The sequence below is a fragment of the Heterodontus francisci genome, chromosome 24 (genome assembly GCF_036365525.1).
Source record: "Heterodontus francisci isolate sHetFra1 chromosome 24, sHetFra1.hap1, whole genome shotgun sequence".
NCBI lineage: Eukaryota > Metazoa > Chordata > Chondrichthyes > Heterodontiformes > Heterodontidae > Heterodontus > Heterodontus francisci.
In genome coordinates, this window is record NC_090394.1 from 37860843 (window position 1) to 37882151 (window position 21309).

Sequence of the window (21309 nt, forward strand, 5' to 3'; positions counted from 1 at the left end):
TGCAGTCACTAATGATGCAGCAATTAAAATTGGGGATGGTAAAGAAGCCAGAATTATTAGATCACCATACAATCAGTATCTGTGGTATAATTGCCCAAAGCACTGTTGTAATACTCTGGAGTATACTTACTTAACACATTGATTTCAGTTTTAATTATGTCCCTCCTTAGACCTCTCCATAAAGATCCTGCTTACAATTGCTTTAACTGTCTCAGTAATTGAAACTCCATTTGCTGTCCAGTTAAAATATTGAGACAGTATAGAAGAGCCAGCCTCTATTCAGTATAGGACCTAACAGCAGTAACAAACTCCAAGCATACAATTCTCAAAGTAAGTCCGATACATATAGAGCTTTGTTCAATGAACAACTGCTACATTTTCCGCCCCCCTTAACTGTATGTCAATTGCACCATATACTTAAAAGACTCGTTTTGATGCAACTTTTCATATTTTATGTAAAATAACTGACAGGAGGTGAATTACAGAGCTGCTTGCCGACTAGTCATTTTAAATGGACCTTTGAAAATCATAGGGGTTACCCAATTCTGAATTGAAAGTTAAATATACAAGAGCAAGCTTTTGCATTTCAAAGGAAAAAAAGTTTTGTATTCAATTAGATGAATCAGTTACTTTAATGACACTTAGATGCCTCTTGGTATATAAAGTCTGTGGTGGGAGACATACTCAATAAAATGGGAGGTGCCGACATTTCACGTTTTGTTCGTTAGTGAGGGGACCATAATAATGTGCATGGTTTTGCTACATCAAATAGTTTGTACCAAGAGAGTCTGTAATTATCGTGTCAATGTGCAGCACCTTGCCTTAGCACCGCAGCCAGTGTTCTCATTCCTAACTGCTAGCCAGTGACCCCCTCTCCTTACCACTCACCCGCCCAAAATGTACCCATGCGAGACTGTGATGGCCCTGCCAGTCAAATATCTTGACAACGGACAACATCCAAGATCGTATGTGAAGAATGTCTCAGTATCAAAAGGCCACTGCCACACGTGGAACGGTATCCCAGCTACAGTCAAAACAAGACGGCAGAGCAAATTGGAAAAACAGTAAAGCTAATGATGTATTCCAGAGATAAAAACAAAAAGTGCTGGAAAATACTCAGCAGGTCTGGCAGCATCTGTAGACAGAGAAGCAAAGTTAACGTTTCAGGTCAGTGACCTTTCATCAGAACTGGCAAAGGTTAGAAATGTAATAGGTTTTAAACAAATAAAGTGGGGGTGGGGCAAAAGAGAACATGTTGACAGGACATAGGGGCGCAGAGAATAACTGACAAGGAGGTCATGGGGCAAAGACAAAGAGTATGTTAAAAGTGTGGTGAAAGACAAAGTGTTAAGTAGAGTGTTAAATGACAGAACAATGAAAGCCCTAGCCAAAAGCACAAACATGGGAAAAAACAGCAGGCAGGCACATGGTAAAAAAAAATTGAATGAAGAAACAAACTAAAATAAAATGAAATAGAAATAAAATATAAAAATAAAAATGGGGGGGGGGGGGGTGCAGTTATGCTCTGAAATTATTGAACTCAAATGTTAATTCTGGTTTTGCTACGTCAGATAGTTTGTACCAAGAGAGTCCGTAAGTATCATGTCAATGTGCAGCACTTTGCCTGAGTACCCCAGCCAATGTTCTCATTCCTAATTGCTAGACAGTGACCCCCCCTCTCCTTACCACTCACCTGCTGTAGCGTGCCTAATCGGTAAATGAAGTGCTGTTCCTAGAGCTTGCTTTGATGTTCACTGGAACACTGCAGCAAGCCCAAGACAGAGGTGTGGGCAAAAGAGCAGGGGAGCGTGTTGAAATGGCAAACGACAGGACGCTCGGGTTCATGTTTTCAGACTGAGCAGAGGTGTTCTGCAAAGGAGTCACCCAATCTGCGTTTGGTCTCCCCAATGTGGAAGAGACTGCATTGTGAGCAGTGAATACAGTATACTAAATTGAAAGATGTACAAGTAAATCACTGCTTCACCTGAAAGGAGTGTTTGGGGCCTTGGATAGTGAGGAGAAGGGAGGTAGAAGTGCAGGTATTACACCTTTTGCAATTGCATGGGAAGGTGCCGTGGGAAGGGGACGAGGTATCGGGGTAATAGAGGAGTGGACCAGGGTGTCGCAGAGGGAACAATCCCTTCAGAATGCTGACAGGAGAAGGGAAAGGAAGATGCGTTTAGTAGTGGCATCAGGCTACGTGCCGGAAATGGCAGAGGATGATCCTTTGGATGTGGAGGCTGGTGGGGTGGAAAGTGAGGACAAGGGGAACCCTGTCGCGGCTCTGGGAGGGAAGAGAAGGGGTGAGGGCAGAGGTGCGGGAAATGGGCTGGACACGATTGAGGGCCCTGTGGTTGAATATTTTCAAGGCAGAGGTAGATAGATTATTGATAAGGGGGGGGGGGGTGAAAGGTTATTGGGGGTAGGCGGGAATGTGGAGGTGAGGTTACAATTAGATCAGCCACGATCTTATTGAATGGCGGAGCAGGCACGAGGCAGAGTGGCCTACTCCTGCTCCTAATTTGTATGTTTGTGAACTGTGTGGTATAAACCATTCATTACAAAATTGTGTTATGCCAGGCTTTGATCAGGAGCTTGCCACACAAATAATGGCTAGAAGTGCTCCTTGAGGAAGTGCTGCTACATGTCGTAAACCAATGAACAGACTAGTTTAATCTCTGTTGCCAGTAGCTAGAGACCGAGAACAACTCCTTCAGTCTTCCCAATATTTAATTGGAGAAAATTTAAGCTTATCCAGTACTGGATGACAGATAAGCAGTCTGATAATTTAGCAACAATGGAGTCAAGTGAGGTGGTGCTGATTATGAGGTACAGCTGGGTATCACCAGTGCAGGTGCTTAGCACTGTATCTAACACTGAAGGCATGAGGGGGAGGAAAAAGCATCTGGTATACATACTACAAGCACCTTTTGACCACATTATTTAACTTGTCCAAAGGAGGCACAAGGGCCGAATGGCCGCCTTGTATGCTTTAAATTTTCTATGAGAAAATAAAAAGATGTCAACAAAATGATAGTGTTGGAGAGACGAATCAGAGAGGGAGTGTGTTAAATGGTAGCATTGTCCACAACCTCCCCCAGTGGCCAGTTTCCCTTTACCTTCCTGTGGAAGGCAGTGACTCATCCTGGGATATGGTTCTAAAGGCAGCACCAACCTTCAATTACCTTGTGCTTGCAGATGATGTTGTTGAGGTGTAGCACATAGATGAGAAATAGGAGGGGGCCAAAGATAGATCTTTATGGGACACCAGAGATAATGGTGTGCGAGTCGGAAGAGAAACCATTGCAAATGACACTCTGGATATGGTCAGATAGATAAGAATGGAACCCGGTGAGAGCTGTCTAATCCAGCTGGATCATAGCATAGAGACAGTGGTAGAGGATGGTGTAGTTAACTATATTAACGGCTGCAGAGAGGAGGACAAGGAGGGGAGGTTTACCTTTGCCGCAGTCACATAGAATGACATTTGAGACTTTGTTAAGAGCTGGAACGGTACTGTGGCAGGGACGGAAACCTGATTGGAGGGATTCACACATGGAGTTCTGGGAAAGATGGACATAGATTTGGGAGGCGTGTTCAAGGAATTGAGAGGGGAGGTTGGAGATGGGCTAGTGGAGTCAAGGGTTGGATTTTTGATGTCAGATTTAAAAGGAGAGAGGGACAACAGCTGAAAAGAGAGAACGTTAACAAGTTCGGCTAACATGGGGACCAGGAAGGGAAGTTGGGTGGTCAGCAGTTTACTGGGAATAGGATTGAGGAAGATGCCGCCTCATGGAGAAGACGACCTTGGAGAGGGCATGAGGGGAGATAGAAGAGAAACTAGAGAAAGATGCGAGTTCAGAGCGAGGGCAGGTGGGAGGCCTAGAGCAGGTTTGGCCCGATGGGCTAATGGAGGGAGAGACACAGCAGCAACAGCTGATTGGATGGTCTCAATCTTAGTGACAGAGGTCCATGAGCTCATCGCACTTATTGTTGGAGGCAATGGTACAAGGGACAGGAGTGAAGGGTTTAAGTAGTATTTTATTTATTTAAAAAGACTTTTTGTTGTAGAAAAAGCCAGGATTAAGTTCAGTGGATTAAGGTATTGCATTGAGAAAAATATTACATCCTACTCCAAAATTCAACAAATGAAATGCCAAAATTGACACTTTTCTGTAGCAGCATGTCTCCAAATTCCACTAGGTGTTGCCTACTCACTTGTAAAATGGTCAGTACACCACTGGCATATGTGGATGTTTTGTTAGGACAGGATGCAATTCTGTTGTGATGCCCCCATGATCTAATTACATGCAGGCACTCACTGTTCTGGTTCATGCATAAAGAACTGCCTGCTGGACAAGGTAATTGAGGGTAGGTGCCGCCTTTAGAACCATATCCCAGGATGAGTCACTGCCATCCACAGGAAGGTAAAGGGAAACTGGCCGCTGAAGGGGGGGCTGGAAGGTTGTGGACAATGCTACCACTCAAGACAATCCCTCTCTGATTCATCTCTCCAACACTATCATTTTGTTGACATGTTTATGTTCTCATAGAACATTTACAGCACACAAGGCGGCCATTCGGCCCATTGTGCCTCCTTTGGACAAGTTAAACAATGTGGTGAAAAGGTGCTTGTAGTATGTATACCAGATGCTTTTTCCTCCCTCTCATGCCTTCAGTGTAAGATACAGGGCTAAGCACTGCTGAATCATTCTCAGTGAAATGGCAAAGTATGAATATATGCTAACTCCTGGATTCAAACTTCAACTTTCTAATTCTGAATACAATGCACCAGCACTAACCACAAGCATGTGCCACGATAAAGCAATGAATGAACATTTGGGCAAAAAAACCACACATACACACCAGTAGTGTTTATTTATAACATTACATGCAATGATCAAGCACTACAGAATTTAAGCAGTAATGACAGTTCAGTACAAATCACATTCATACTATTGTTACACAATGCGACATAATTCACAAGTCTGCAGAAACACCAAGTTAGTGAAACCACTAGGTTACAGACAAGTATATATGCAGTGTATTCTTGTATGTGGAAACTAAACCCAAAAAACTGAAGTGTTCATAAATAAATATTAAACTACGCTATTGTGCTGATTGATTAACATACAGGGGTTTATCTCTTACTGCCTACAAAGTTACGTATAGTGTTGCATCAATGTAATCGAAGAGGTCACACTGTTAAGCTGCGTAATTCTGAGTTGGTTATATGTATACCAAGCTTTTGTAAAAAGCCTTCACTTCCCTGCAGTACCAATCTACCATTGAATTGCAATGATAATCATGAACCTTTTTGTAACAAACAAGATTCAGGATCTAAAACCGGATTCATTCTTTAATTCATCCCCTTCCCAGCTACTAACAGATAGCTTGAGTTTTTTTTCAAAAAAAGTTAATGGCTCGACACTGCTTGCACAAGACAGCCACCTATCAGGGCCCTAGCCGGACCTATCCAAGTGAACATCCTCAATTAGAAAAGGTTTTATTTCCCAATCTAATGGTTAAGGCCGGAGTTATAAGGACAATCTTAACAAAATGGGAACAAATGCACACAAAAATCCATGCAAAATTTTGAGCCTCAACATAAAATCAGGATTACACACTTGGAAGCAGTGAGTGTACACCAAATGCCTTCGGGGAGGAGTTTAGAAGCCTCAATAATTTTTATATAATGTGGTGGTAGTTTGGGGAGGGGGGGGGGTGGGTGGGGAAGGTACTTATACGTTGCAGTTTATTGCCCCTCATCATCCTCTTCTGAACTTAACTAAACAAGTGGAATAACTCCACATTGATGTTCTTTAGTTACTGTGCATTTATATATTTTTATTAAATACTACAGTTTATATGTTACCCTTTAAAAAAAAACTTATTGTTTTACATTGTCTCACAAAAACAGTTTGCGGTCGGACAACAGATTGTTCAATTAAAATTATCAGGCCCAACGTCCAAAGCAACAGTTCATCATATTGGGGGGGGGGGGTGGGGAAAGGGGAAGGGAAGGAAAGTGCATTGTTTTTAGACATCAGAACCCCAGTCTCCCTTGGAATTTTATACTATCAAATACTCCCACTGGATCCAATCCAGTTCAGAACTCCCTTAACATTGCCCTGCCAAGCTAACCCCAACTTCAGAAAAGAACTCCATATCAGATAACATTTCATCTGCCTCACAGAATCTAATTGGTGTTTTTATTTTGGTTGTGGGGTGGGGGAAGGGTGGTGGTGTCAGGAAAGATTGCTTTGTGGCCTTCTGACTATTTTGAATAGGGTGTAGTCATTCATTTTGCTTATTACTTGTAACAGTCATATCTATACTACCCAGTACCCAATAAAAAACAAAACCTTTCATTTCAAACTCATGCACAGGACAATGTTCTCTTGTTGGGCAGCATTTCCGAGTAAGGCTATAAATGAACAGTAAAACTAATCTTAGACACTGGTGTATTTTTTTTTAAAGTAAGTTGCAAGACATAAGTGAACAATTTAGACCCATATTTACCATCTCATCTCATATTATCTTTAAATGGCTTTTTTAAAAACCAGTGGTTAGTTATAGAGAACCAACTGTCCAACTGTTATTTGCAGTATAGTTATCCTTGTATCTCAACAGTAGCTGAGAATTTACAATAGATTTAATAAGGGTACCAACTCAAAATATGCATCTAAACAAATAAAAATGGAAGAAAACCCCAAAACATCTAAACAGTTTTCCAAGCTGAAAGGCTGGTATAGAAAACTCCACACTGCACATACCCACGAGGATGTGAAAGTACATTTTTACTGTAACAAAACGCTCACGCTTTCGACCCATTCCTTTAACAAGCACAGGACTGTAGCGATTTGCAAATCAGGCCGACTTTTCTGCTACTATGCAAGTGGCAACACCTAGAGGGGGCTAGTCAAGGAGGCAACGTTAACTCTATTCGCTTGAGGTCATTAATAATTACTACACCATTTAGGATGATCAGATTGGTGTTACCAAACACCGTTGATCAAAAGTTTAATGGTACAAGTGTCAGTGTTACACACACACACACACCATGCTACCTTACAATGAGAAATATTACATTTGAATTCCATTGCTGCTAACTACATGTGAACATCACTTTTATTTTTGTTACATTAACATGTTTGGCAGGTTATGAAATTATACATACCTTATACTACCAACACATTGATACTTACCAAAGTATGAGTGTTTTTGTTATTGAAAGTATCTTTTTACAATAAATCCATTGAACTGTACATTAATATTTGTATTAACAGCTACTAACCCTTTTATACACATTTGGACAATGTTCCTCCAGGATGGCATAATACTCTAGATCTCCAAGGCTGTTTTTCCAGTTTTATTTCTCCTACAATAATTACCGTTCAGTGATGTAGTGTTATGGGACGGAAACTGAAGCAATTTGATTTCTTTTTAAACTCAAGGGCAGCTTCATGTGACTCAGTACTTAATTCGCAAACCGAATGTGTCGATTTTGCATGCCAAGCCAGATTAATCTATCCCACTCACCTGAAAAGGGGGAAGAAACAAGGTTAAACTCTAAAGCATCCCTCAGCTCAACTGAGAGATGGAGCAAACTTGTAGATGGGAGCCAAGGAATTTCACTTATCAAACATCTCCAGGGCTTCAGTTTAACAGATCTGGATATTCACACCATCACTGTGGTGATTCCTTCTTCTGTTTTATTAGCTTTGACCCCTTTTTCCAGAAGTTACATCAGCCATGTGTCTCAAAACATAAAATAGGATGCACAAAAAGCTGGATCCTTTATTCTGGAACACAACAAACAGAGCTTCTACCAGCGAAGCCTGTTGATGTTATTTGGGCAATTTAATTGGAACAAGTTTTGCAAAGAAATCCCATAACTTCCCTTCATATTTCCTTATATATTATAAAAGGCGCTTAATATAAGTAACCACATATCCCACCTTACAGTCTGTATTTCTAATGTCCAAAAACTCAACACAATGTTACTTTACCAGCCAAAGTGTCTGGACAACAGACCAGTACCTGAAACACTGGTGTCTCAGCTGTGAAAAACACACAACGACCAACAGATTAGATGCTCACATAACTACAGTTTGTCAGTCTTAGAACAGTTCTTGATGGGTCCAAGCACTGATCAATGGAGGAAAAAATTTATTTTTATTACTAAACGTAGCAATTCTGTATTGTAAGAAAGATTCATGGATTGATATTTCATTACAAACCCTAACCATGTATAACATACATATACTAACCCTAACCATACATTGATATAGTTTAATTGCAGTGCAAGCCAGATTCATCACACACTGCACAAATTTGTATATTAGGGTATAAACTCAATAGCTGAGATTATAAATTATTTTGTTTTACTTTGTATTGTTTGCTGTTTGAAACATTCTTGCAGAGTAGAATATTTAGAGATTGAGAGTATGTGAAAGAAAATAGTTCAAATAAAAACAGAAAATGCTGGAAGCCTTCAGCAGGTCAGGCAGCATCTGTGGAGAGAGAAATAAAGGTAATGTTTCAGGTCAATGACCTTTCATCAGAAGCGTTAATTTTCTTTCTCAGCAGATGCTGTCCGACCTGCTGCTGAGTGCTTTTAGCATTCTCTGTTTATTTTGGATATCCGGCATCTGCAGTTTTTCGCTTGGATTTAAAATTGTTGAGCTTTGTGGAGAAGTTAGATTTTCAAAATTATAACACTGAAAGGTTGGGCCTTTAATGTTCCCACAGCTTGTCATCTTGATCAAGTATTTAGCAAATCTGGTTGTAGATAAAAACTGGTCAAATCACATTAAATGCAGCACTGCACCATTTGTGAGAAGAATTATGGACTGATCTTTACCCACACCCCAGGACAAGGATGAAGGCAGTGGAGTGGGCCAAGTCAGTATCTTACTATGAATAAGCACGAACAGTTGAATGTAAAACCAGATCTAGTAGATGCAGTTGGCATGGAGGTGCAGATATGAAGTTGCACTGCTGAATTATTTCACCATATGAACCTCGCTCTCCCACAATCTGAACTACAGAAACACCAAATGTAAAGGCACCTATGAATGTTAAGTGGCTTTCAAGACTTACAAGCTGGACGCATTGTGGGGGAGGGAGTGGGCAAGGTGAAGGGAAACGGGGCAGGGTCTAAAATCAAAAAAGGTTCTTAATGTATTAGACAAAGAAGGTGGGATTTTTGGATTTGGACCATGGATTTTTCAGAAAATACATTCAAGTGCCAGAGGCAGTATTAGTCATTAGGATAAACAATAACTTGCATTTATATAGTGCCTTCAATGTAGGAAAACATCCCAACAAGCGTAATAAGACAAAAATTGACACCGAGCTAAAGGAGGAGATATTTAGGACAAGTGCCATAATAGTTTGTAAGTTTCAAGGATGCCCTTATGGGAGGAGAGAGACCAACAGGTTTTGGCAGAGATTCAGGAGCTTAAGGCCTAGATGTCTAAGGTCTCGACCACTAACGGTAGCATTCAGTGCTGTCACTTGACTTATTTAGGGCATTACTATATTAATATACTATGAGGAAAAAAATTCAATATGTGAAACTCAAGTCATCAGTTCAACTTACTCCCACTACGGAAAATATTTCATCCTTTTGCTTCACAGTTTAAAAAATTCTCTAGTGACAATCCAGGTTTGGGAAGGAGGAAATCTCTAATTGCACTGCTAATGTTTTTCCACAGTTCCAAGGGGCACGATACAAAAATTTCATACCAATCATTACTGAAATACTAGTGATAACACGAATATATACTCACTAGCTTTTAGCATCACACAGGCCCCTTTCTCAGGCACCTTTACTGCTATACACAACGGAAAGCTGAAAATGCTTTAGGGCCAGCATCGATAGCAAACTGACGTTATAAATATTCCAACCTTCTACCTACATCACCTTTGGCTCTTATTACCATGCCAGTCACCTCATTCAAGGGATAAATGTACAGCTGAAGTAGCAAATATGTACAGGTTTGATCCAAGTACCAAAGGACTGAGGTACAAGAAAAGCCTCAGACTCGCCAATAATATAAAAGCAAAATACTCCAGATGCTGGAAATCTGAAATAAAAACAAAGTGCTGGAAATACTCAGCAGGTCAGGCAGCATCCGTGGAGAGAGAAGCAGAGTTAACGTTTCAGGTTTGTGACCTTTCATCAGACTCTCTAGTCTTGTAAGGGGGCAAATAGAGAAGGCAAATCTAGAGCACATTTATGGAACAAAGAGAAAGGGATACAAAATGGTAAAGGCAGCTTCAGGAATCACTTAGAGTGAGTAATATTTGATGTTTGGAATGGCCTTCCAGATAGAGAAACTCTGGAATCATCATTCAAGAGACTGAGGCTGCGGCATTAGGGCTCTAGGTTTCTATGGAAGAGTGAACTCGATGGAATGAATTGTCACCCTTACTTGTACATAACCCATTTAAGCTTGAAGGTGGAAGTGGCACAGACCTACATTTTGTCTCCTCCCCTACCAAACAAACCTAAAGTAATTATCAGGATTTACATAGGCTTGACTTCAGGAGGTAGAGTATTTCTTAGTGAAGCATCACTGTGTAAATGGTTATCTTATCTCACAGACTATAAACGTGCCTCCTAGGGATTGATGAGTCATTTTAATAGTAGTTCCAGAAAAGCAACACTGCTCCTACATGGCACAGAAATGCCCACACACCAAGATAGCAGGATTTAATTAAAATCAAACAAAACCACACACATGCACTCTTCAGAAATTGCCATTTTAACCACTTTGCTTCAAATAAAGCGTGCACAAGTGGCTGCTCACGCAACAATCAGTATTTTCTCTTGGCTACATCAGAGTTCATCCTGCATTTAAAGCATATTTCCAATGCAGTTCTAGCTGCAACACAGTGCATTTTAGTGTTACACGTGTAATACAATTAGTATAGTTCAATGCTAAAATATAGTTTTGAATAAACTTGTGAATTTCACTAATGTCCCTTATAATACAGAAAATTCTATGATGCCTATTGCACTGTACAAGGTGCTATGTCCCAACAGCACTGACCTCTTGCCAGAGGACCTAGTTTACTTTGAGATTTTTTTTTTTTTTAAAAGCACACTTGCTGAAATTTTATCATTTTAATAATGAATACTTTGTAATAATGCCAAAACGGCAAGTTGTTTCAATTCCCTTTGGCAAGATACAAGTTAACCAGAAAATAGGTCCTTTGGGCTCATACTGTTCTAGGAGGTAGTGGTTTAAACCATTATGTAATTATGAAATTCAGGGGCATGTTACAAGTCCAGCTATATATGCGCATAATACTTCATACTGTGGTAAATGCTAAAAGCCAGTGGTTTAAAGAAAAAAAAGTCCATCAGTTTCAAACTGAAGAGTGCACATCAAATAAGGCAGCTTATGCATTAGTTTTAGTGGGGGAATAAAGGAAATGCACAACATAACCCAAGTGCATCACCAGCCACATATTGAGAAGCCATAGCAAACTGTATAGCAGAACCCCGCCCAGTAACAGATGAACCACACGCACATACGTACAAGCAAAAAAACCACGCATGTTATTTACAAAGCAAAGAGGGTATCCTTGGAACGATCCGGTTTCTTTATGCTTTCAGCAGGCACTGGCGGAGAAGTGGAGTTGCTGGAGGGAGGAGAGGGCAGGCTTGGGACTCTCTCTGCTGCTTTTGCTCGTTCTTCCAAAAATTTATCAAATTCTGAAAAAAAGTATACACAAAACCCATGTAAAATTTGATGTGCTCTTCAAGTCAGTTGATTCTTTTTGGTTCAACCCATTGCCATGCATCATCCCTTGGTGAGAACATGGGCAGCTGACCTGCTCCCACGCCACTCCCCCTCGAAGCAGCTGCCATAGAGCATGGGAGAGTCACCCAGTCAGACTCACCTGTTAGCTTTCCTTCCCTTTGGGAAAGTGTGATGACTGTTTAGCCTCTTTGCCAATGGCACAGCCAAGCCTTATGAACTCACCTCTGTGGAGAATCACCAGAGCAGCATGTTGGTGCTCCAATCTCTCCGCCCTCACTGATTATTTCTAGGGTTTATGAACAGACAAGATGATAAGAAATCCTGAACGCATGTACTAACACATTTTTTATTAAAGGCTGATCGAAAGCGTACTGCAAACTACAGCTTATTAAGATACCAGATAAGCAACTTACCTTCACTTGTTACTCCTTCTGCATCATCTCCCTTCTGAAATGTAAAAAATAAGTATTTAGAACAACAGAAGCTGGCCTTCCCATCGCTAGAGGATATCCCACGGATAATAAAATTAAACATATATAGATCAATTTGACTTCTACCTATCTCCCCTCAAAAAGATTAAATAGAACAATTATTACACTTATTGGAAAAAAAATCCATAGCAATTTGAGTTTTCTTTTTAATTATTTTAGAAGATTACTTCCTATTACCCTTACCCTACCTGATTATTTAGAGAATCTGTAACAAAAGAACGTAATACCGCCAACTGCTTCAAAACAATCCACAAAAGCATGCGCACACATACTGCAAGCAAACCAGTGCAGATAGATTTTAGAGAACAGGAGGACAACACTGAAATTTGTAGCCACTTTTTAAAAAAGATTATGTATTAAAAGCTTCTGCTTTTGGAAACCAGATGGTAAATTTGAATTTATTTTACAATGTTATTTTCCTCTTCCAAAAAGGAAGAAACAATGCTGGAGTATAATCTATCACATCCCTGTACAATCTTCATAAGAGCACGAGAACATACTGTTAAGATTGGGGAAACATCAGGATTGAGATTTGTCTGATCAAAGAGAGTGATACAAGATTAGAAACTCATTTAAATACTGTATTCTGTTCAGAACTATATTGATATATCTCACATTTTTAAACCAGAATGTATCATTCAAATTTTCATTTTGCTCCAGGGCAGGATAATATTCCAATGTTTATTTGTGCTCTGACACAATGGGGGCAGGAAGCAGCAACACTGGCCAATCTTTCTCTTCCACCACCCCCCATTTAAAAAATTTAAATCAACAAATCCCTTTCATATGAGAAACTTTCATCAGAATGTGTTACAAATATCCCAGCAGTAGTTTTAGGACATCAGTCTAATTACGTCTACAATTAGTCAAAGTCAGTCTGTGAACAACTGATGCAATGAGGAGAAACAGGGGTTTTCACCTGGATTTTAGTTTGGGGTGAGGGTGTTTGTAATCTCTTTCTCAGACAATGACGAGCAGAAACAATTTATGTCACGGTCATAATATGGGCGGCACAGTGGTCAGCACCGCAGCCTCACAGCTCCAGGGACCCGGGTTCAATTCTGGGTACTGCCTGTGCGGAGTTTCCAAGTTCTCCCTGCGTCTGCGTGGGTTTTCGCCGGGTGCTCCGGTTTCCTCCCACCGCCAAAGACTTGCAGGTGATAGGTAAATTGGCCATTGTAAATTGCCCCTAGTGTAGGTAGGTGGTAGGGAATATGGGATTACTGTAGGGTTAGTATAAATGGGTGGTTCTTGGTCGGCACAGACTCGGTGGGCCGAAGGGCCTGTTTCAGTGCTGTATCTCTAAATAAATAAATAAAATAAAACCTAGGGGGTACACAGCAACACTCATGAATGTCTAGCTATATATGAGTGAATTGCGCATCAGTAAAACTAACAGGATTTTCTTTTAAAGCAAAATAGTAGCCATGAAATAGCGAGAGTGAATTAACCGCTAGGAATACAACAGGAAATTGGGATGGAAGCTATTCTAGGGCACCATGGAAACCAGCAAATTGAATCTAGGTACATAAACCTCTCAGTTCATTCAGTTAAGAAATACAAGAATGAGCAATAGATATACCAGAAACAAAACTGATTCAACACAAATAGTACATTATTTATCAACTTGAATTCCTTTTGTTCAGTTCTGCCATTAGTTATTTCATACTTGAATCTAAGGTCGGTGAGCATATTGCCCTCTTCTACTCCCTTAGGGTTCCCTCCCAGGTCAAATACTTCCTATGGGCAAGAGAGCAGATAGGTAGCCTGTTCCCAAGCCACAGTTTTAGGTCTTCAGCATAATTATGGCTATAATCCATCAACACTCTGGACACCATGAATATGAGAATAGAATCAATCAATCATTCAGCCCATCGTGTCTGTATCGGTGCTTTCAAAAAGCAATCCAGTCAGTCCCACGGCCATGCTTTCCCCATATCCCTGTAGTTTTTTCTCCTTTGTGTATTTATCTAATTCCCTTTTGAAGGCTACTACTGAAACTGTATCCACCACCCTATCAGGCAGTGCATGCCAAATACTAACCACTAGTTATGTAAAAATGTTTTCCTCATGTCATCTCGGGTTCTTTTGCTGATCACCTTAAATCTGTGCCCTCTGGTTATCGACCCTTCAAACACTGGAAACTGTTTCTCTTTATTTCCTACATCTAAACCCTCCATGATTTTAAGTAGCTCTATCAAATCTCCTCTTAGCCTTCTCTGCCCCAAGGAGAACAACCCCAGCTTCTCCAATCTTTCCACATAAACGTAATCCCTCATATCTGAAACCAAGCTGACAGGGCATTCCAGCCATATTTCAACCCCAAGAAACACATGCAAGAGCAGCCTCATCATGAAAATGCTCTGTCCAAATTTTTCCCTTCTCTCTCCCCACCGTGCTGTCCCTCTCTCCCCCACCCTCCCCCCAGAACCAACCCCCAACAGAGATGCTCCCAATCCCCCATTAAAGATTTCCCTACAACAGCTTATCTGGGATTTGGAACTCAGCGGAGGATAATGGTAGGCCAGAATGAATGGGAAAAAAAGCAAAGCGGTTAAACCTACAACTCACCACTTTGTGATGTCATTACCCCGATCTAATCTCTAAGTATTGTGATTAATATTCCCCGTACACACATGGCCGTGCAGCAACCTGAAAGTTCCCACGCAGGTTGTGCACAAGTCAGCTCCTTCAAGTTAACGCGTATGTGTGTGGCCGTACAGAAAAATTTAAAGGGGCCGTGCACTTAAACAAAATGCCTGTGCACTCCCAAAAAACATTAGAGGGTGTGTTGGCTGTGATACATCACCTGGGAGCCATCTGTAAGATACTACTTCCCTGACACAAGAACTTGCAAAAAATGCTCTTGCACTTCAACTTTCCCTCCTGCCCCAACAGAATGTGTAACCAATTTACAACTGAGTTGTAACTTTATTCTAATAATATTTCAGTACGCATTACCCTAGTCAGAGAACTAATCATATAATGAGCTGCACGAGAATTTTCAAAATCTGTTTTAGCACACCTATTCTTCTAGAATAAACTAGACCGCAAAAGTATGAATCATTCAAAAAAAGGTGCCAATACTAAATGAGGTAGTTGGGATTATTCTGGGAACATGCTCTAATCCCCTGAATTAATAACCCTTTGGTTTAGCTCACATGATTACAAGGACAATGTACACATTTTATGTTGTAAATATTTTTTCAGAATCCACTTTCCCTATCTCTATACCCCCACGACACAACAACTTCCTGCAGTACAATTCCACAGCCATTTAAAAGCCCTCCAGTACCTCACCCAAATGGCCATGCTTCACATCTCACTCCATAGAGTGAATATCAATTGTCTATTTCATCATGGAGTGCATTAAAATCTTCCACACAAGTGCATTTTCCAGGAGTCAATGGATAGGAATCAGGAATAGATCCCTAACCCTGGGGTGCTAAGGCCAATTCGAGCACCCCTCTAACCCCAACAGCTGAAATCAGAACTCATTTTCTGATCTTATGGGCTCCAGTTCTAAAAATAGGCAGCACTCTACATCTTGGATCAGATTAAATCTCTCTGATTAGATTATGCAAGCACTTCAAGCCTCTAGTGATATTTTTGAAGCTATTCTATTGCCAAACCACCAAGCCCAAAGGTCAATCAGCAAGTTTATGGACCTGACATATAAACTGTCATGATCCAGTCTTTTTTTTTTCTCTCTCCGGGAAATATGTGGTGTGTCTTTAAGACAGCAAAGGATTAGTACTGCTTTAAGAACAAGCAGACCTCAGGAAGTACTGAGAAGGTGCATTCTTGTTGCCTTGGATACAGCCATTTGGAGACTGTGATTCAAAAGGTGCATTCTTGTTGCCTTGGACACAGCCACTAGGACTGAGCATCGAGAGATACATTTGTTACAATTTAATTTTGAACTGGCTTATAGTGCAAACAGTCTGTTCTAACAGAGACAGAGACACAGACAGACAGCTGTGTGTTAGCACCTGAAAGAACTCTCAGCCTATTTCAACTAAAGAAAGAGAATTTAGTCTGTTTATTTATTATTCTCTCAAAATTCTAAAAATGTCAAGCCAAAACAGAGATCTCTGATAATTTAAACTGAAGGGAAGTCAGATTGTAAATCTATTATCCCTCAAAAATTCTAAAGCCAGACGATTCTATTGAAAGTGTTTGAGAGTTGTTGATCTACTGCGGTCATCGTTGGAGAAGGAAAGCATCACTTACTGCTGGAATTAGACTACGGACTGTTCTACCGTTGAAGAACCTTTTTTCTCCTCATCGGACGGCTGTGAGGACTTCAAACAAACTTGGACCTCTTCACCTCCAGCAGCAGCGTAAATTTGCAAGGACTCTTTTTTTTTCTATTTTAAATGTTGTTTATATCTTAGTGTGTAAGAATTTAGTTTTTCTAATTAAATAGCTAATTTCATTTAAAGACACCTGGTTTAGTTAGCCTCATTTGGGGGTTATTAGATGGTACAATTTGGCTGGGTCTTTCTTTAATTTGGAATGTTTAAAATGATATGTTAGGTAATCCGTAGAGGGACGGGATTGAATTAACAGTGCGTTTCTCCCACCACAATCAGAATCGTATATTTTGATTGGGGGCTTTGACTGGAGCGGTTGGTCATAACATAGTAGCTGGGGGCTCACTCGAGATTTGAATAACACATTAATTGGGTTTCTAATCTGTGGATTTGAATCATATCTTTATTGGGGGCTCGCTCGCAGTTGAATAATATTTAATTCAGTGCCTCGCGTCTGGGATCAGAATCAGACTAATTTGGAGGGCTCGCATTTGGAATCATATTAATTACTCGTCTCTGGGATAACATATTTAAATTGGGGTCCTGCGTTTGACATCATATTAATTGCTCTCGAGTCTGGGATCATATCAATTGGAAACTCGATTGTTGGGATCTAAATCTGACACCAACTACAAAGAAATTAAAAGAACCAGGTCTCTTGTATAATAAGGTACAGTCTATACCATTGTTATAGCATTAACGGTTGCAGCAGAGTTTTTGGGAAAGCAGAATGTTTCCCCGAGTGACTTGATAACTTTAACTAAGAACAAATTAAAAGAATTGGCAGCGAAATTGGGGTTGAAATTGAAATCAGGTGCCAAAAAAGCAGAGATAATTGACATCATAGCCAAACATCTGGAACTGGTAGATGATGAAGAAGCTGAAGGGCAATACAAGAAACAAGAAAGGGAATACAAGAGACATGAAGGCAGTAGGTCTGAGAGTGATGCAGTGGTATTGGCTACGATTCAGTTAGAAACAAAAAAACTCGAGGCAGAAAAAGAATTAAGAAAACTTGAACTTCAGTGAGACAGTGAAAGAGGGGGAATTTAAATTAAAAGAAATGGAACTAAGACAAAGGGGTAGTCTTAAATCTAGGGAAATTCGAGTCAGGAAGAATCTGAACTTAGATCAGGACCCAGTGAGAAGTTGTTTAAATTTGTACAGGCTCTTCCTAAGTTCGAGGAAAGGCATTTTTCATATCTTTTGAAAAAATAGCCAAACAGATGAAATGGCCGAAAGAAACCCGGACATTGCTCATGCAGGGCAGGCTGGTAGGCAGAGCTCATGAAGCTTATGCCATGCTTTCTGAAGAGGCTTCTGTAGATTATGAGATGGCAAAAAAGGCTACCCTCTCTGCGCATGAGTTAGTCCCTGAAGCTCACCGTCAGAAGTTTAGGAAATTACGGAGATTGGCTGGGCAGATATATTTAGAAGTTGAGAGGATGAAGCAAATGAATTTTGACGGTTGGATACAGGCATTAAAGATAGAAACCACACGAGAACCTTCGAGAATTGATTCTCTTAGAAGAGTTTAAAAACTCCATTCCTTCAGTAGTGAACACTCATGTAGACAATCTGAAAGTTTTGAAAGCTAGGCGAGCAGCAGAGATTGATGATTTTGAGCTTGTGAATAAGCCAACCCATTTTGTCCGTCACCCCCATAAACCTGAGAAAGATAGAAAGTGGGAGAGTGAAAGGAAGCCGGGGACAATAACGAACAACTGGGAATGCCCCAGGATCACCTCCTCAGTTTAGGAAAGAAGGTGCTGAGGGTAGAAGTGAAGTTCGCAAGCCAAAGTGTTATCATTGCAACACAACGAGTCATCTTTGTTCAGAGTGCTGGAAATTGCGAGGTAAACCCATTTTGGGGTATGCAAAGTTTGGGCAGAGGAAAAGACTCTCACTGAGAATATAGCAGACCAGGCTATAGGTTTAATGACAGCTGAGAATGTGAAACCAGATACTAAAACTAAAGGGAGTGCAGAGGTTAAGAATAAAATATCTGAGAGTTATAGTGAATTTCTGTCAAGGGGGGGGCGGAGTAACTCTGTATCCTGTGAGGCAGGAAAACCTATTATACTCAGGGACACGGAAGCAACCCAAATACTCTTGGTGGGGAAAGATATAAGCTTTCCACCAGTGGGCGCCTTGAATGCTAAAGTTTTAGTGAATGGAATTGGTGGGGAGTATTTACCCGTACCTTTGTATAAAGTACGCCTAGAGAGTGACTTAATATCTGGGATAGTAACTGTAGGTGTTGTCCACAGTTTACCAGTATAGGGAATTGATCTACTCCTAGGAAATGATTTGGCTGGATCAAAATATTAGTTTCTCCTACAGTTACAGAGGAACCAAGTGAAATTAAGGAAACGGAGCAATTAAAGGAGCAACTTCCAGGAATATTTCCTGTGTGTGTAGTCACCCGAGCAATGGGTAAAAAGGATCCATTATCGGAGATAAAAGGGGCACCACAAACAGATAGCCAGGCATCTGAAACCTTATTTGGGGATTTAGAGATTCCAAATGAGTTGTTGAACAGATCGTCCATCATTGCAGCACAGCAAGCTGATCCCATGGTATAGAACAGCACAGACGGCTCTGTCAGAAGCTGAGGCGAAAGGAGTTCCGGAAGGCTATTATATGGCAAATGGGGTGTTGAAGAGGAAATGGAGACCGCCTCATAGGCCTGCTGCGAAGACTGGACAGTTGTTGAACAGACAGTGGTACCATCTAAATATCGACAAGGATTATTACGGTTAGCACATAACATTCCTTTTGCAGGACATAGGGGAATGCGGAAGACCAAATCACATATAAGCAAACATTAATACTGGCCAGGTCTTACAAAGGATGTGAAACAATTTTGTAGAACACGCTAGACCTGTCAAATGGTGGGAAAAACCACAACCTACCCTAAAACGAGGGGAAGAAGTATTAGTGTTATTATCTTTGCAGGAAGAACCATTAAAAGCATGGTTCACTGGACCACATAGAGTGATCAAAAGAGTGGGTAAGGTAAATTACTCGACTGACACCCCTGATCGCCAAAAGAACAACCAGTTGTGTCACATTAATATGCTCAAACAATATTACCGCAGGGAGGAGGATAAGCCAGTACAGGTCTTTCAAGTAATCGGGACTGTTGAGAAGGAAAAAGATAGTGAAGATGAGGCAGAAGTAGGCCAAGGAAATTCTCAGTTTCAACCTCCAACTATCCAATTAGCGAATACAGAATGGCTGGGAAAATTAAACAATAGGCTTTTACACTTAGAGGCAAAACAGCGTGAAGTCCTAACTCGGATTTTCACAATGTTTCAAAAAAGTTTGTAGGGATAAGCTAGGATGTACAACCTTAGCCACACATGATGTGGGTATACGGGGAACCATTCCTTTAAAACGACATCCTTGTCGCTTAGGTCCAGATAGACAGGCCCAAGTGGAAGCAGAGGTACAATGCATGCTGAAGGGCAGCTTAGTTGAACATAGTCAGGACAGCTGGAATTCGCAGATGGTCTTGATGTCTAAACCTGGTGGGACAGCTCAAACTTGCATAGACGCTAGAAAAGTAACTGTGGTAAAGGCGGCAGACTCCTACTTGAATTCTTATTTAAAGCACTGTAAGGACAGAGTGGGCAACACCATGTATCTTAAAGAGACAGATGTGTTGGAGGGATACTGTCAAATTCCTTTGACACCCCTGGGTAAGAAAAAAATCAGCTTCTGTTACACCAGACAGGGTTTTCCAGTGTCAAGTGATGCCACACAGGTTAAGTGGTACTGGAGAAATTTCTCAGAGAATAGTAAACCCAGTAGTGGTTAGTGCAGTGCAGTTCACCTGGCTGAGGTGATGGAAAATGGGGACACTTGGAGGGAAAACATGAAACAATTGGAAGACTAAGAGTAAGAGTCTTACTAGTAAGGCAGATGAATTGAGGGCATTGATTAACGCATGGAAATATGATATTATTGCTATCACTGAGACATGGTTGAGGGAAGGGCAGGACTGGCAGCTTAATATTCCAGGGTATAGAATCTTCAGGCGTGATAGGGGAGGGGGTACAAGAGGAGATGGCATTGCACTATTGATTAAAGAGACAATTACTGCAGAAAGGAGGGATGATATCCTGGAAGGTTCCTCTAATGAGGCCATATGGGTAGAACTTAAAAACAAAAAGAGGGCAATCACTTGGCTGGGAGTGTACTACAGGCCTCCAAACAGTCAGGGAGAGATAGAGGAGCAGATATGAAGGCAAATCTCTGAGAGGTGCAAAAATAATAGGGTAATAATAGTAGGGGATTTCAACTTCCCCTATATTAGAGGGGATAGTATTGGTGCAAAAAGCTTAAAGGGGGCGGAATTCTTCAAGTGTATTCAGGAAAGCTTTTGAGCCAGCATGTAGAGAGTCCAACAAGAGGAAGGGCGTTACTGGACTTAATCCTAGGGAATGAAGCCGGACAAGTGGTAGAAGTGGCAGTGGGGGAGCATTTCGGGGATAGTGACCATAACTCCAAGATTTATGATTATAATGGAAAAGGACATAGAGGGACCGGAAATAAAAGAGTACTGAATTGGGGGAAGGCAGATTTCAATATGATAAAACAGGATCTGGCCAAAGTGAACTGGGAGCAGCTTCTTACAGGAAAGTCTACATCAGACCAGTGGGAGACATTTAGAAGGGAAATTGTGAGGGTTCAGGTGCAGCATGTTCCTGTAAGGTC

General features: G+C 40.9%; 1 protein-coding gene across 6 annotated transcripts in view; it reads right to left on the reverse strand.

The window, feature by feature from the left end:
- Positions 1–4859: 4859 nt before the first annotated feature.
- The window catches only part of tom1l2 (target of myb1 like 2 membrane trafficking protein), a 78658-nt gene continuing 62208 nt past the window's right edge, over positions 4860–21309 (reverse strand). For 3 of the 6 annotated variants that reach the window (XM_068055949.1, XM_068055946.1, XM_068055945.1), the window contains 2 exons: positions 12194–12227; positions 4860–11731 (listed from right to left, as the gene is read on the reverse strand). In XM_068055949.1, the coding sequence (XP_067912050.1) occupies positions 11580–11731; positions 12194–12227 (186 nt within the window). In that variant the 3' untranslated portion in view covers positions 4860–11579. Of the gene's footprint in view, positions 11732–12002; positions 12067–12193; positions 12228–21309 lie in introns of those variants that run through there. The other 3 variants (XM_068055950.1, XM_068055948.1, XM_068055951.1) reach the window with 2 other exon arrangements.